Genomic DNA, 17493 nt, shown 5'->3' on the forward strand with positions numbered 1-17493 from the left:
GTTGTTGAGCAGAGGATACAGAATGTGGTAACAGCCCTAGACTGTATATCAACTTCTCAGATACTGAAGTGAGACCGTAAGATATTGTTGGTTGTTGAGCAGAGGATACAGAATGTGGTAACAGCCCTAGACTGTATATCAACTTCTCAGATACTGAAGTGAGACCGTAAGATATTGTTGGTTGTTGAGCAGAGGATACAGAATGTGGTAACAGCCCTAGACTGTATATCAACTTCTCAGATACTGAAGTGAGACCGTAAGATATTGTTGGTTGTTGAGCAGAGGATACAGAATGTGGTAACAGCCCTAGACTGTATATCAACTTCTCAGATACTGAAGTGAGACCGTAAGATATTGTTGGTTGTTGAGCAGAGGATACAGAATGTGGTAACAGCCCTAGACTGTATATCAACTTCTCAGATACTGAAGTGAGACCGTAAGATATTGTTGGTTGTTGAGCAGAGGATACAGAATGTGGTAACAGCCCTAGACTGTATATCAACTTCTCAGATACTGAAGTGAGACCGTAAGATATTGTTGGTTGTTGAGCAGAGGATACAGAATGTGGTAACAGCCCTAGACTGTATATCAACTTCTCAGATACTGAAGTGAGACCGTAAGATATTGTTGGTTGTTGAGCAGAGGATACAGAATGTGGTAACAGCCCTAGACTGTATATCAACTTCTCAGATACTGAAGTGAGACCGTAAGATATTGTTGGTTGTTGAGCAGAGGATACAGAATGTGGTAACAGCCCTAGACTGTATATCAACTTCTCAGATACTGAAGTGAGACCGTAAGATATTGTTGGTTGTTGAGCAGAGGATACAGAATGTGGTAACAGCCCTAGACTGTATATCAACTTCTCAGATACTGAAGTGAGACCGTAAGATATTGTTGGTTGTTGAGCAGAGGATACAGAATGTGGTAACAGCCCTAGACTGTATATCAACTTCTCAGATACTGAAGTGAGACCGTAAGATATTGTTGGTTGTTGAGCAGAGGATACAGAATGTGGTAACAGCCCTAGACTGTATATCAACTTCTCAGATACTGAAGTGAGACCGTAAGATATTGTTGGTTGTTGAGCAGAGGATACAGAATGTGGTAACAGCCCTAGACTGTATATCAACTTCTCAGATACTGAAGTGAGACCGTAAGATATTGTTGGTTGTTGAGCAGAGGATACAGAATGTGGTAACAGCCCTAGACTGTATATCAACTTCTCAGATACTGAAGTGAGACCGTAAGATATTGTTGGTTGTTGAGCAGAGGATACAGAATGTGGTAACAGCCCTAGACTGTATATCAACTTCTCAGATACTGAAGTGAGACCGTAAGATATTGTTGGTTGTTGAGCAGAGGATACAGAATGTGGTAACAGCCCTAGACTGTATATCAACTTCTCAGATACTGAAGTGAGACCGTAAGATATTGTTGGTTGTTGAGCAGAGGATACAGAATGTGGTAACAGCCCTAGACTGTATATCAACTTCTCAGATACTGAAGTGAGACCGTAAGATATTGTTGGTTGTTGAGCAGAGGATACAGAATGTGGTAACAGCCCTAGACTGTATATCAACTTCTCAGATACTGAAGTGAGACCGTAAGATATTGTTGGTTGTTGAGCAGAGGATACAGAATGTGGTAACAGCCCTAGACTGTATATCAACTTCTCAGATACTGAAGTGAGACCGTAAGATATTGTTGGTTGTTGAGCAGAGGATACAGAATGTGGTAACAGCCCTAGACTGTATATCAACTTCTCAGCCAATTCACATTCTTCTTTATTATTAATGTGTCTGTCTTGCTTGTGTATCTTGTCTCCGTATTCGTTTGTGTGCCATGTCGTTCTCCGCATCTTTACGTGTGTCAACCTTCTCGTCATCTCCCTCAGTTCTCCGTTTCTCCCGTTTCATTTTCCCAAGCTGTTTCTGTCTGATATAAACTCAGTGATTTTGTTTACGGAGAAAGGCAAGCAATTTTGAGCTATTTAGTGTCACTTAATGGACTCCAGGCCTTCATGTGTACACCATCTGGGAAAGTTGCAGGATCCATGTGAGTTTGTGCCATAAGTTTTGTTGACATCAAATGTACACAAAATCATTTATATCACTATATGTTCATGATAAACGTAACGTTTCTCCTGACACTACTCTGCCAGTTGTGCCAAATGCAAGCCATAATGCTGCATAACACACTGTACATGATAACACTTGTCAATGCTTGTGTTGTCTGTGGTCAGTCCCTTGGCCTAGACCCTTGAGACACAAAGTCATCTGCATGGCCAGTCGTAGATCAGAGGCAAGGCTGTAGGCAAAGGGTCATGACAGTGTAACAGTAGGACTCGATTACTCCAGGGCGTGGAGGAACAAGTTGTACTGGGGCTGAGTAAAAGAGTTGTGGCCAAGCCAGGAGCTGTGCCATTGGGGAGGGGAGGAAGACAGAGGACAGTCAAAAGGTCTTTGCTTAGCTACTACAGGTTTATCATCATTCTGCATTGTTAGATCAGAGCTTCCTCTATGACCCAGATCCATGGATCTCTGATGATATTTTGAACCATTTCCTCTCTCTGTACGTTTCCGTGAAATGGTAATTTTATCTCCCAAAAGGAAAGGGTGTAGCCACAATGACCTAGCCCTTTCACAGAGGCCCACTGCCACCACTGAAAATATGGCAATCAAAGGACAGTAATTTCCCGTCAATCGTTAGGCAGCTCCGCCTAATAGTAGTACACGTTTAATGATCCTTAATGTTTTCTTTCATGAGCAAAGCTTAAAAATCAAATCAATATTGTATGAATTTTTTTATGGTGTGGTGCAAAGGGCTCCGGTAGTAGTGACCTACGTCTACCCTTACAAGGAGGGGCTACCTGGACTTAAGAAAAGCTCATGTTTGCATTCCGTTGCTTAATTGTTACTGGAGTCAAATTGGGAAAATATAAAGGATTCTCAACACTGAGAATATTACTCCGAAAACAAATTTTACTTTACTCGACATGCATCAGCAGGTTCTTCCTCTACAGTAGGTCGAAATGTGTTTATTTTACAATTGCAATGCCTACATGTATGTGGTATTGCGTTGTCACTGCATCATGAATTATCTCCATGTTATAACCAAGAACCCCAAAGCCTCAGAGCAAGTCTATAATCATGCACCCAGGTACCCATTCTAGTTTTGCAGGGGCCGCATTTTTTGGGACTTGCATTCTTACATGATTGTGAGTCCTCTGGTTTGCTCATGTGTGCAATGTGCAATGCCCTTTAAGCACAGAAGATATGTGAGAAATGCATGTATACCACCATGACAGTATTCAGTGTACAAATTGGGAGATTCACTGACCTTAATATGAATGCATCTGTCTGTCGTAAGGCACACATAATATAGGAGTGAGGCAGAAAGACACTGTAGTGTAGAATAAATGAAAAACTCTGTCAATGGTTCATATCTCCGAAAAACTAAAAGCCAGTGCTTCAGTTAAGCTGGATCTTGCCGGAATAGGATCCAGCACCTCTCAGTTTTGCAAGGATCCGGTAGCCTACCTCTCATGGCACGACCATTTCTTTGCAATACACACTGAACATAATAGTCTGTGCTTAATTTGGCCCAGATCCTGACGGAATAGGATCCGGCACCTTTCAGTTTTGCCAGTATGCGGTATCCTACCGATTCTGGTATGAAACATTATTTACACCGTTCGCAATGTAAAAATTCAAATAAAAGAGACCTTTTTTTAGGGGGCAGATAATTGTAGCCTGGTAATTGTGAAGAGAGAGAGAGAGAAGTACTCTTGAATCACTCACAGAACTAGAATGATATTCATTTTCTATGATCTCTCCCCGTCTCTCTTGCTCTGACGGACATGAGCCTGCAACTATCGCCTCCCCAGTGTTGCACTTCGTCATTTACTTCCTTTTAGAATCATAGCCACGGAACGGGTGCTGGAGGTGCTGCAGCACCCCTGAGAAATTGTAATAAATACATTTGCCAACAAATAGAATTACTGCTGTCTGTCTGTCTGTTCAAAAATAAATGAAATCATTCAGAATACTACACTAGGAATACGTCTATTATTTAGCCACAGAAGATCAATAGCTTATTTAAAATAAATAGCATATGAGTGGATTGTCTGTAGCCCAATTACAAGGATTGGCCTCAGGAAAGCTCTGCAAATCTGTCAGCGAATAGCATGCAGCCAAAAACAGACCTTTCACAATATTTCAAATACAATCGCAGGATTGTTTTGTTTTGTCAACTTCCAAATAGGGTTGTTGAGTAAACAGCATTGTTTACAAAGTAAAACAATAGAGAGATAGGCTGTTGACATCAGATCATTGTCCATAACCGCTGAGTGAGCTGTGGCTCATTGGGTGAGTCAGTGAAACTGGAAAGCTTTTTTAGGATTATAATTTCATCCTCATATTGTACAATAAGGCTGTGATATTTTTTCCACTAATTGGTCTTTTGACCAATCACATCAGATCTTTTTCAGAGCTGATCTGATTGGTCAAAGACCAATTAGTGAAAAAAAAAGATCAGATTTGGGCTGCCTGTATAAACGCAGCCTTTGTGTGTCTCCACACACCTACTGCCTAGGTTTTGGATGGATTCAAGGTCGTTTTTTATTCATCTCAGATTATCAGTTTATCCATGTCAAAGTAGTCTGTAATGTCTGTAATGTCTATGTGCGGTATTAAAAAATATTCTGCTGAAGTCACCAGTCACTTAAAATGACGTAGAATTGCATGAAATGCTTTTATAAAAGCACACATTCTTCCCGGACCAGGGGCTACAAAAAATTTCCCCATTTGTGCAACTTCTGCAAGTGCTTCTACTCTACTGCTCTACTAGGCAAATACGATGATGTGCATGCAATGCTTTATTATATTTTTTTAAATTATAATGTATTCCGGTACCTCAGAGCCCCCCAGGTCACCCCCCTCTCGTGCTCACTTTTTGTTTCAGAACCTCCCGATTTACAAATAAGCACTGATAATAGTTACAATTTGGACTTCATGTGTTACTTCTGTAATCAGAACACTTTTCTAGACCCCTTAATTAACATACACACGAGAGATGGACCTGATTGCAAAAGATGCCAAACTGAAAATCAGTGATCACACATGGCCTTCTCACAAGTCAAACCCTTCCTAGCAGCCTCTAACACGACCTACCAGTCACACTCAATTAAACCAACCCCCACCAAACAGAGCGATTACCACTGTTTAACCTCAACCTTCTGTAGGCAGCCATCTTCCCCATCATTAATGAGCCCCTATTTTCACACTGCCTGCACAGGAGAGATGCAGAGAAACCCTCTTGGCATTTTGGTGGTACTTGTACTAATTGTATGATTAGGACGCTCCGCTAATGATGAAACAAAAAGATGATAACATCATTTTTTGTTGGAAATCTAGGCTACATAGTTAGTGAGCATTATAGTGCAATTAAAACAAAATATAGTAGCTGTATTTCTTCACCACAACATTGCACTTACAAAGTCATACCTATGATTACGAGTGCACAGTAAGGCATCTCACTTTCTCTCTCTTTTCACATCACACATATCTTTCCGCAGCTCCTCACCTCTCGCTTTTAATTCTTTACCCGATCACACAGATTATCCACAGCAGTTCTGATTCCTGCCCTCCTCAAAACAACATGTCCACCAGCAAAGAATAGCGACCAGGTTCATGCATAAAATCAAAAAGTCATCCCTTACCTTGAGTTTCTCGTAGCGGTCGCTCAAGGCCGCCACCTGGTGGTCTCGGTGTCTTCCTACCAGTTTGCACAGAGAGCAGATGAGCTGTTCGTCGGTGACGCAATACATGTTCACTTTCTCCTCCTCGTGCTCCAGGCACTGTAGCCCCCGCAGGTGGCAGTCCGACATGGGCTCGATCAGACGGTGGCCCGTGAAGGGCTTCTTGTTGGGGTGCGTGGCACGCAGGCACTCGTCACAGTATGACACTTCGCACGTCACACACGTCTTGACGGCATCCTGCGGCGGGTCCTGCTCGCAGAACTGGCACTGCACGTGGCTGGGCGGCGTCCCGGGGCTGGTCATGGCGGTGGAGGTGGGGATCAGGGCCAGGGCGAATCGCCCGGCGTCCTCGCTAGGGGAGTTGGGCCCGCTGTGGGGCAGCAGGGCCAGGGGGCCGGAGGAGGCGGCCCTCTGGACGCGGTCGATGATGTTCTGGAGGGTGACGTTGCGTTTCAGTCCTTCTAGGCCACGCTGCGGACTGAGAGAGATGACATAGCGGCAGGTGGGGCACTGGAATGCTCCGATGGACTGGACGGGCTCGTTGGAGGCGCAGTGGGATACCAGGATGCGATGGGCGCAGCCGAAGCACAGGCTGTGGGCACAGGGCAGGAGCAGTGGGTCCTCAAAGAGCTCGAGGCAGATTGGGCAAGTCAGCTCTGACTCCAGCGCTTCCATCCTCTCAAGCGGAACTCAGGCGCGGTGTCAGCGAAATCCAGGGTAACTGCTCAGCTATCTGGAGAGGTGGACAGAAAGAGTTTGGGGTGAAATGAACCGTTCACATAAATACACGTGAATGATTATCTGAACTTGACTGATCATGTCCATTGTCATCCGATTCCGTACTTCAATGAAAATGAATTCAACAAAAACGTGGAGTGTTGACCTGTCAGAGCTTGTAGTGTTTACAATATCCACAGCATATGGGTGATGCTAAAAAAGGTGAGGTCATAGAAATAACAAAGCAAAAGTCTCTTCTGTTATTTTATGTTTCCTTTATTTATTTGTCTTAATTGTCTAACGTTATTCAACAGAGGACAGGAGTACAATTTATGTTAAACGTCTGTCTCGGTAACGGCAAGTTGTAACACTCTGACTGACGGTGATTCAGAACCCTTGTCAAAACCAATTAAGGAGGGATGTTTTTTACTTCTACCTGAAAACCTGGTTACACAACTCAATACATTTGGCAATATACATTTGTATATCCTTTTTTGTAGGCCTCCAGGTGGGTTATCTAATCCCCAATTGATGCTGAATGCAGATAATCACTCATCAGAACAGAGAACTGAAATGTGCTCCCCCACAATGCCGTTGAGACAGGTCAACTAAACACCCATGCCATTGTCTGAGGTGGCGGGTGCCAATACTCTCCCAACGCCATGTCCTTCTCTCAGTCCTGCGGCAGTGAAAATGTACCCTCAGACTTCAGGTTGGACGAGTACAGCTAGGGGCAAATGATTTTCAATAAACTGATGCTGAGCAGAGCACAGGAAACAGGACCTGTCTACCAGGAAATGTAATGATTTTACAGCTACCCAAAACCATTATGTGATTTTACTTGACCATGGTAATGCTGACCTGATGTAATTGAAGGGTTCAATTTGAACCCTTCTTCAAAGTTTAATGTCAATAACCCTTCAACGCTAGAGAATAATCCTTCCTCTAATAAAGCCGTTTTTCCAGGGATGTCCCCGAGTGCAGTATTTTCAACAGATGTCACTGTTTCCTGCACTTGTGTGTCCAGCGAATACGGTACTCTACATCTCTCTGACCTAGTTCCAAGTGGGACTAGACTGCTAAGCAACGCCACTCCCCTACCCCTCTGGAACTGTGACAGACACAAGTCTTCTTGTTTAGTATGGAATCGTCGCTGAATTCCTTTGATCGGGGACAGTGAGTTCGCTGAATGTCGACTGCAGAATGCTTCAACCTTCGGACATCGGACAGAAGCTGTAGTGACCAAACACATTCATTGTTAAGGATCATACAATGTGTAACAAGTCGTACGTTTTAAACACGTACACCAAACTTGCCTAGAATGATTGAGCTGATACAGAACTGAATAACTCAAGGGTAGCACGCGCCGTAGTAACAATGACTTGGCTATCGCAGAGACAACTGCAGTGACCCAATCGTTTCCCTGAACTCGGGCGACGAGATCGGTCCCTTGACTTCGGTGTACGCCATTAAAGTATGCGGCGGGCATGTCAAAGTGTCTGCCCTCAACCGACTAACACCAGATAAACCGCGAAACCGCTGAATATATTCCCCTGGTAAAAGTCCAAAGCAAGTAAGAACTTTGACAAATGCAAATACTAGTCACTTTACTAATGAATACATATTTTACATTACTCATCTCATATGTATTCTATTCTACTCTACTGTATCTTAGTCTATGCCACTCTGACATTGCTTGTCTATATATTCATATATTCTTAATTCCATTCCTTTAGTTCGATTTGTGTGTATATGTTGTGAAACTGTTAGGTATTACTTGTTAGATATTACTGCACTAGAAACACAAGCACTTCTCTACACCCGCAAAAACATCTGCTGAACATGTGTATGTGACCAATACAATTAGATTTGATATGAAGTGGAGCCCCCGTCAGTCTTTGCCATGGTCTTTTCCATTCCTTAGCACGCTGCTCCCCTCTTAGCCTACCCACTCAGTAACCACCGATGGCTCTCGCTCCCGATGGCTCTCTCTCCCGTGCACTCAGCATCGCAGACATCTCTGCTGAGGAGGAGGACGAGCCACAGAAGCTGAAGAGCCCGAATCAGAAACACAGGCAGCAGGGAGCTCAGAGGACAGATCCCTGAGCATGGAGACACAGCGGGGTGGAACACCGGTCCACAGCAGGCATCGCTCTGCTGTCTGCTTATCCCTTATCCTCCTCATGCACACACTGAATACACGGAGTCGTCTAGTGTAGCTGCCGACCAGTGTTTCACAGGAGCCACAGAGGCACAACAGGGAAGGACAGAGTTGTCTGGGTAATTCCAGGAAAGTTAGCGAGAGAGAGAGCGGTTCACTAGAGCGGTTAGCTCTGTGGACAGAACCCACTTCACATAAACAAAAAGTGACACTGCAATCTGTCGGACCTCACAGTGGAGGTGCGGGAGGGATGGAGGGAGAGAAGAGAGGGGCAGAGAGGGGGTGAGGGAGAGGGTATTGTCTTCTCTCTCCCTTCAGGGATAGGTGTCAGAAGAATAACCAATGTAACGCATGTCATTAAAATACGGTGTGAATTTCAGATCTGAGGAAAGCACATTGTGTACACTGAGGGGTACACGTACAGATATGTAAAACAATATTTGCGTAAGATTCTATGACATGTAGTGGGTTTAGACACTAGTCTTGGACTCTTCTTCCTATTGACCTCTGTGAAAAATAGACTGTGATGACCTTCCCAAAGGGCCTAACAAGGGTTAGTAGTTGAACTGAGTCTGAACCTTTAAGATCAATAAAATACTGCGTGGAGTTATGTTAGTGTGCTGATATGCCTGATAGAGTCACAAGTAGAATTACAATACTCTCCATTTAGTAACATTCAAGGCATTAACACTTTCTGTTGTAACTAAAATGGTGCCTCAGGCAGGTTTTGGTTGAGAAAGTTAAATGCTGCTGGTTTAGCAATTGCAGCCAGGTTGGGACAGGTACAAAGAATGGAGACTCACACTGACAGCCAGCTAGGCCACAGCCAGACTGAAATATGACCAATGAAGAAGAGGCTACACTTCTTCATACCGAGTTGAAACCTAACCGGTTGATTTACCGCTAAGGCAACTTTATCACTTTCAGCTAAATTTGCCTTAACTGTGAGTAAGTTATATGGTCCTAAGTAACATTTAGAGCAACCTTTTTTAAAGTATGGGGGGGGGGGTCACTCAATGCGCCTTGTCAGCTAACTATTAAGATTTACAATAGTAGAATACACGGTGCAATTTTGTAATTTGGTTGTGCATCAGCAGTTTCTCTCTTCTTCTGTCAGCTAACAATTTTTTGATTGGTAAGTTAGTCTAGCCAGCTATCTAAATGTGTAGTTATCGTGGCCGAATACTGACGCAGGGCACGTGCCCAGGGGCCCTGACCTCCAGGGGTCCCCCTTTGATTTTGTTTTGCACTCTCACTCTAATATCATATTAACATGGCATAATGTGTAGAATTGCATGAAATCAGCTGTAAAACTGCAAACATTTAAAATATATATATATATATACACATCTCTTCCCCATGGCAAAATTTGAAGAATTGCATGCAATTTGTTATGAAATGGCAACATATTCTTTCTGCCCCATGGCATAATGTGTAATATTGCAGGAAATTAACTTTAAAACCCCCCAAAATATCTCTGTTTTCAAGAGGGGGGGCACTGAAATATTTTGCTCAGTTAAGGCCCTCAAAAGGTGGCAAGTTTTCATGAGCTTGGGTCCCAGGCTGAAAAAGTTGAACAACCCCTGATTTAGAGCACTGTGCATATCCCATTCGGTCTCTCTGGATATCTTGTCTGTGTGTGGAGGTACTGGTTGTATCTTTAATTCAACTCAGTTACTAGAGGTTGTGGCTTTTTCACTATCTTTGATCTGTAACAATTGAAACAGATCATTTTTCTCTCCGGTTTCTAAAAACAGTCACTTCATGAAGAGTGGATGAGAGATGAAAGAGCGAGACAATACGCAGTATAAGGGTGCAAAGAGCAGATGCTCTGAGACAAAAAAGGGAAAGTATTTGATTGAAGATTGGTTAACGCCTTCAAGCTACAGTATATTGAAATTGGGTGTAAAAATAGCCCTTATGCTCTCATAATAAGCTTGTGTCTCCTACTGAATGTGTGTAGCTGGGGTAGCCAAACAAAACACCCCTTATTCAATAATATGTGGAGAGAGATTCCCTTTCAGTTCGGTATAATGGAACGATCGAAAAAGGGAGATCCCATACAATGGTTGCCATTTTATAATCCCACGCTTGTTGTCCCAGAACAGCTGAAACTTAAAATAGAATAAACAAATAAATGAATTAACCAGCAGAAAGCTGCTGTAACAAAATGGAGGGGAATATTGTCCATCCGGTGGCTTGACATGAGCGACTGTGGCATCCCACGGAAAGCAACGCTCAAAGTAGGTCAAAGGCATTGACCTAGCTAATGTAATCAGTGTGTGGATGCGTATGCACTTTCATTTCCAAATGAACCGAGATGGGTGACAAACGAGAGGAGATGCACAATGTGTTTTGGGGCAAGAGAATGAACCATTTATAGGTTAGTGTAAATACAAACATGTCTTGTCCCCATCTCGCCCAACTTTTGGGGATTAGATGTGAGATACATACTTCAAATAGCAGGGTTTCTTTTGCCATTGTTAATGGGGAAAAATTGTTGCATTATTTTGGGGTTGAAAAAAAGGGACCAAAAAAATACAAATGAATAACTAGAGTTTTATAATCCTATACAATTATTATAATATAATAATAATCAAAGCTCACATGTCCTTAGTTCATATATCAGGACATAATCTATAGTTTCCAAACCAGGGACAAAAATTGTAAAAAATTGTTCTGGCTACCTAGGACTTTTGAAGAAAAAAAGCATCTGAGATTAACTTCTGACCCTAAAGTTTCTTTCAGGAGCTGACACCCCCCCCCCCTTTACAATGTACCTGAAGTTATAGATGTTCTTTTGTGTATGAAATTGACACCACCCTTTGAACCATAGAATAACATTTGTTGCATGGTCTTCATGCCACCTTTTATTTTCAATATGTACTGTAGGCATATTTCCAATGTCATTGTTGAGAGTGTGAAAATATCCACTACTAAATGGCTATTGGACCCCCTGGTTTTGGCATAAAAACAGATTTGTCACAGCTACAGTTCCATAGCCCCTCCACTGTTATGACATCAGTTCTAATATAGAGTGTATTGTTACCCAGTGTCTCGCTCCCCTTCTCCCCGTGACCGTTGCATGCAGTGCCCCCCTAATCACCTCTAATGACCGCCCCAGACCGTACGTCAGACTCATTAGTGTTATCATTTAGCCTTTCTACAATAGTAGACCCCCTCCCCCCTCACTTTTGGCCTGCCTGTCTTTGTTTCGGCCCTAGCCATCCTGCCTGTTTATCCATAATCCGCTCCTGCCACTGTGTCTGTGACCAATCAGAGACTTTCATGTTGAGGATCGGGTCAGTCACGACTAATGGGATTGGACGCTGTATTTGAGGCTAGGGTGTGAGCCAGGCGATTAGAGGGGGACCCGGAACCTTGAACTGGCACATCTGACTCTGGGGGGGTCTCTCTGGCTATGATCCTCATCTCACTCCCCCCTCCTGACTGACCCAGACATGGAATAATAATAAAAACATTTATTTAAAAAAAATTGTGTTGGGGACAGATTGGGGAAGAATATGTTTAATGTATAATAGTGTTTATAAAGCTGACAGGCCCAGATGGAAAAGTTTCCATGACGCGTGTGTGTGTGTGTGTGTGTGTGTGTGTGTGTGTGTGTGTGTGTGTGTGTGTGTGTGTGTGTGTGTGTGTGTGTGTGTGTGCGTGCAAGCATGCATATGTGTGTGTGCGTTGCCTGCATGCTTACGTGTGAGTGCATGTTTGCACAGCAAGTCAGCATAAAAAATGGCTCTCCTGTGAAGTAGTGACCCGCGACATACGCCTAATTTCCTGAATTGAGTCCCATATGTGAGGTTATGAGTTTGTGTAGAAAGTGGGAGTCTGTCCAGTTTACGGTGGAGACATCTTATATGACCTGTGCGATGTGAACATTACATAACTCCTTCATCTATAATGCACCATACTGTATAGGGTCGTTCCCCTCTACCTCGCTCCACTCCCTTACAAGACATATGACGAGAGAGATCTATGCAAGCAACAATGCAAGTGTGTGTGCATGTTTTCAGTGTCTGCCTTTCAGAACAGCTGAGACTGTTGATGCGATTTTGTGATACTCTTCAAGGTCCAGTTTTTGTTTCCACAGACATGGCTAAGTGTCAGTCAGTGACAGGGGAGGAGAGAGGGGTCAGGGGTGACATATGCCTCTCCACTCATCAGCCAGTTCTGGCAGAGTCAAATGCCCAGTGCCGGAGTGGAGAGAGTGGGAAAACTTTACCTGGCGTCTGTGGAATGTTATATGGAGCTAGGAAGCTTACGGTACTCAGTTTAACAGTCTTAAAGGTCAGAGGTGGGAATGTAATAAAGGTGTGTGTGTGTGTGGGTGCACTCTTTTGTGTGAGTGTGTGCCTACACCTGTGTGTGTGTGTGTGTGCATGTGCGTGTTCGTGTGTGTGCGTGTGTGCATGTGTCCTTCCGTGTGTTTGTGTGGTTGTGCGCCTATTTGTGTGTCTGTGTGTGTGTCTGTGTGACACACATGACATCAAGTCATACTGATACCCATTTCTACCAGCAGAAGATATCGCTATAGACTGCAGACACGTAGGATTGGGGAGCCCTCGTCCTGACATGTCAGTAAGACCACGGGTCATTGGTTGCTCCATCAGTCACACTCCAAGAGGCTGACCCCAGGTTACCCTTGGCATGCTTGAACTGACCTGGTAAACAGTCATATAAGGTCATAACAGCGTACATAACACCTTACACATGGATCAACTTAGAAGCTCTATCAACCCACTATGGGAGGTGTTTAAGCAGCCTATGTGTAAGTGACATCTGTTTATGTTTCACACTTCAAATACTACACCTTTTCTGTAGTAAAAGACATAAGCTGACACACACGCAGAAAATGTTTTGTAGAAGTGATGAGTAACGGAGAGTAAACTATAAAAAGAAAGAAAGTTGCACACTAATTATGCTCCCAAATATGTGATGGGTGTAGCAACCAACGTTTTAGCACGTAGTGCCTTCTTCTTCGGGGTTTTCTGTGCAATGTACCATACACAAGCCTGTCTATTATCTTGCCTGTTTTAATACTGTTGTTTGTCCATTCTTGTGATATGAATGTGAGAACTCTGTTTAAGTCTTCAATTTACACACGAAAATGACCATCAAAGTGACTTTGTAAGACGTTTCAAGAAAGAACGCTCTCTGGTGGCAACAATGCAGACGTGCAGAAAGACACATCGTTATACATTTGAGAATCTGCTTCGCTGGATCTTGAGAGAGACGGCTCTCATCATCCCACATTCCATAATTTCCCCTCAAAATGGCAACCGTCACACTTTTCCTATTTCAATTGTTCTTGCTCTCCTTTGCCGAATGACTATGTCTGATCGCTGGAAACTGAAATACTGCATTCCGGTCCACACGACTTCCTTGATCGAAGAGGCAGAGCCAACATCCCAAACAAGTCTCTCATTGTCAAATGCTCAGTGCAGAAGTTACCATGGAAATATTGTTCATGCATCTATTGGACCAAATAATCAAAGAACACATAACCAATGGCGCAGAAGAGAAAAAAAAACTGTGTGTGGCTCATTTCCTGCCGGTAGATACCCAGATTGCAATTAGCAAACAGCACAACTGTACTAAACTGAAAACTACAAACGCAAAGATAACAGCTAAGTCACCACCCATCTAATTACCTGATATCAACAAGACACACAACATGACCAGAAGTGCATCAAAGACACAGGAAAGCAGAGACAAACAGACAATGCTGTTGTTGCTATATTTATGCCCAGTGACAAACACAGAGCAAGTCACAGTGACTCATTCCCACAGTCTGTCATGTCCTGAGGCAGGTCAAAGTGGCCCCACGAGAGCTTATCAGACTATGGTCCTCAAGCACTCGTCTCCACTGACCAAGTCGACTGTGGACCGCTTTATAACAGGTTAACAAAGCATCAACCATATCATGAAATCACAGCTCTCCCATCATTATCAAAATGCAAAGCCTGATCCAAGATATGTTTGTGCTGTCTGTCACCCCATATGTTCATTGTCATGCCAAACATGAACAAATAGATCTGGAACCAGGGCAGAGAAGGTTAGAGGGGCATCTCTGTGCCTTTGACCCACAGTACTGTGCTTAGGGACAGGAGTCCTCAGCAGAGCGTTGTAAACGCGTGCCTGGCTGGAGAGGATATGTCGCTGAATGGGCAGATGTGACCTCTGCTTCCCTCCTACTCTGTGTGATTAGTATCACACCATGTTGACGGCAGTATGCTGAGTGGATTTGGAGGAACTCAGAAATAACATAGCATAAACAAACACAAGTGCACATGTGTATACACACACAAGCAGGTACACACACACACACACACACACACGCCATCCTTCCAATTGCCACCCCACCCATGCCCCCCCCTTCCCCCCATAGTCAGTGTGTCAAATTCTCTTCAATAAAGCCTAACCCTAAGCCTAATCCTAACAGTTCAGGTTTCTCACACCACACTAACTTTGTGAACACCCCATCGATATCTCTCACCCACTCTGCCAAGAGGACAAAAGCTCGTCTGCGTCCCACAATTAGGTCGCATGAAAACGATTGTGGAAGCGAACAGAGGCATCACTCCCTGCGCTGATACAATCACGTCAAGCACCCTTAGGAGTCCCACTGTATTCCAGCTTTCAAAAACATTTAACATATCACAGTCCCCTTCATCTGAATATGCAAGGCGCTATAACAACTACTTATGCTATAACCCCAGACAGAAAACCTGTTCTAGTCTCATAAACACAATAACACTGTTTCTGAAGTAAAGTGTATCACACTCTACAATTCTACAAATGATCGATAGGTGATATTGATACAGTAGAATATTCACTAAAGTAACTACCTCTCACAAGTATATGGTGGTAGTCCCATCTGGAAATGTTGCCTATTTAACCTCATGGTCATACGATCATTAGGTCTGTAACTGTAATCCCAGTTATTGATGATTAGAACTCGTCTCTCTCTGTGATACCATCATCACTAGATGTCACGAGCTTCGGAGAGGACTCCTGATGAGCCCTGCTTTAAGTAACCAGAGACCCCACAGCCTCAGGGACCACACAACAACATTTCCACAAAATCAATCACAGTCCTCCTTACCTGCCACATGGTTAAAATCCCATTGTCCATAAGCAGAGTGAAATAAGAGAGGAAGAAGAAATGAGAGAGCTGAACTGAGCTGCTGAACCGTCAGGTCAGTAGAGGCCCTTCATTCTCCGTTACAACAGATCAGCTGCAGCAGTAGTAGCCCAGCAATACTCCAGTCCGACTGGGGGAACTTTGTGTCAGTGTGCGTCTGTCTCTGGCTGTCACATCGCCTCTCATGGCATATTTCCTCGCACCCTAAAGCCGCTCCTCTCCCAAGCCCAAGTGAGAGCACGCAGGCAGGAGGAGGGAATCTAGCTCACCGCTTCACCTCCCCTTCCCCCTCCCCTCCACTCTGTATTCAAATAGCTTAGTGGGCGGCTCTGCTTTAGATGAGCCAATCGAGAGGTACTGTAGCTAGAGCAGGGACAGCCCACGCTGTGCAGTCAGTTGGTACAGTACAGTATGCCTGTTGTGGGATTATGGCAGCTGAAATTGAAATGTGTCAATCACCAATCCTGGTTTATAATCTTCTCTCCCTCCTGGTATTGTCCCATTTATAATTTACGCTTGTTGCAATCTTGTCAAAGCTCTCTGTCTCGCTTCGTCTCTCTCTTGGTATCTCTCTTGGTATCTCACTCTCGCGCTCTCTCTTTCTCTTTCTTTCTCTTTCTATCTCTCTCTCTCTCTCTCTCTCAAACACACACACACACATACATACACACATATACACACACACACTTGCAAAAGTTAATTGTAGCATGCTGTTTTCTCTCCCCAAACGAAAGAAGGTTAGATTAAAGATTCTGGCCGCAGTCATTTACTTCTGGAGACAAGTAGGGCGTTCGTTCTCCCTCAACTTCTGCATTTTATTGAGTGACTCACTGACCTTATCTTGAGTCACATTCCCCATAGTCACTTGAAAAGTTCAAATCTGCCACCACCCTTCTAGAATCTGTGCATTTCAAAGCAAACGTGTTTGGAAGAAGAATGTAATACACTTGTATTCATCAGAAAGAGTTGAAGTTTAAGACAAGCCCTGGGCTAAAATCAATGACTCAGGGCGCTTGGCTAGTTAAGCACCCTGACCGTGGCAGTGATTCTGGCTCTTATTTTTAGAGTTGGAACCGGATGAGTAAGGCACAGTTTAAAAAATGTACTTTTGAGAAAGACAAGTAAATCCATTTCCATCTAAGGTTCATTTTAGACAAGAGTTGAGTTTTTAACTGAAAAGGCAAAGTTATTGTATCATCCCAAAATACGCTTTTATATCAGCTAAGCACAGTTGATGAAACATGACGTATAGTCTGCAGAAATGCAAAAAAAAGAATATTGTACATTTTAAGACGAAGACTATGTAGCAGGTTTGAGCAGGAGAGAGGTTTCTCTAGCTTTGGGAAAAACACTACGCCAGAATAGCCTCAGTAAATAAGTGCTCATCTCCAGAGTAAGATGATATCCTCCGTTTCCCTTAGAGTAAAAAGAAAATCAAACAAAAACCCAGTTCTCTTTGCAACCTTTTGAGAGCTGCTGCTGCTTTGGGATGTGCTGTTAGGTGGAGAGGCCTCTTCAGAAAGCACATGAATACCCACAGCACAGACTCTTTCTTTAATTAAGCCCACAATAGACCTCCAGTCACAGAGCCTGGCTGGAAAGCCCCCGGCTCGGGCTGTAATAACACAATGCACGCCACTCAGCACACAGGCGGAGCTCAGCGTTCTTCAGCCTCCTCAGTGTTCAAGAGAC

General features: G+C 43.6%; 1 protein-coding gene across 1 annotated transcript in view; it reads right to left on the reverse strand.

Moving 5' to 3' along the window:
* The window catches only part of LOC109906720 (E3 ubiquitin-protein ligase Midline-1-like), a 44368-nt gene extending 28269 nt beyond the window's left edge, over nt 1–16099 (reverse strand). The window contains exons 1-2 of the mRNA XM_020504579.2: nt 15763–16099; nt 5723–6494 (exon numbers count right to left, since the gene is read on the reverse strand). Coding sequence (XP_020360168.1) covers nt 5723–6436 — 714 coding nt within the window. The 5' untranslated portion in view covers nt 6437–6494; nt 15763–16099. The remainder of the gene's footprint in view (nt 1–5722; nt 6495–15762) is intronic.
* Nucleotides 16100–17493: the final 1394 nt, after the last annotated feature.

The sequence above is a fragment of the Oncorhynchus kisutch genome, linkage group LG16 (genome assembly GCF_002021735.2).
Source record: "Oncorhynchus kisutch isolate 150728-3 linkage group LG16, Okis_V2, whole genome shotgun sequence".
NCBI classification, from domain to species: Eukaryota; Metazoa; Chordata; class Actinopteri; order Salmoniformes; family Salmonidae; genus Oncorhynchus; species Oncorhynchus kisutch.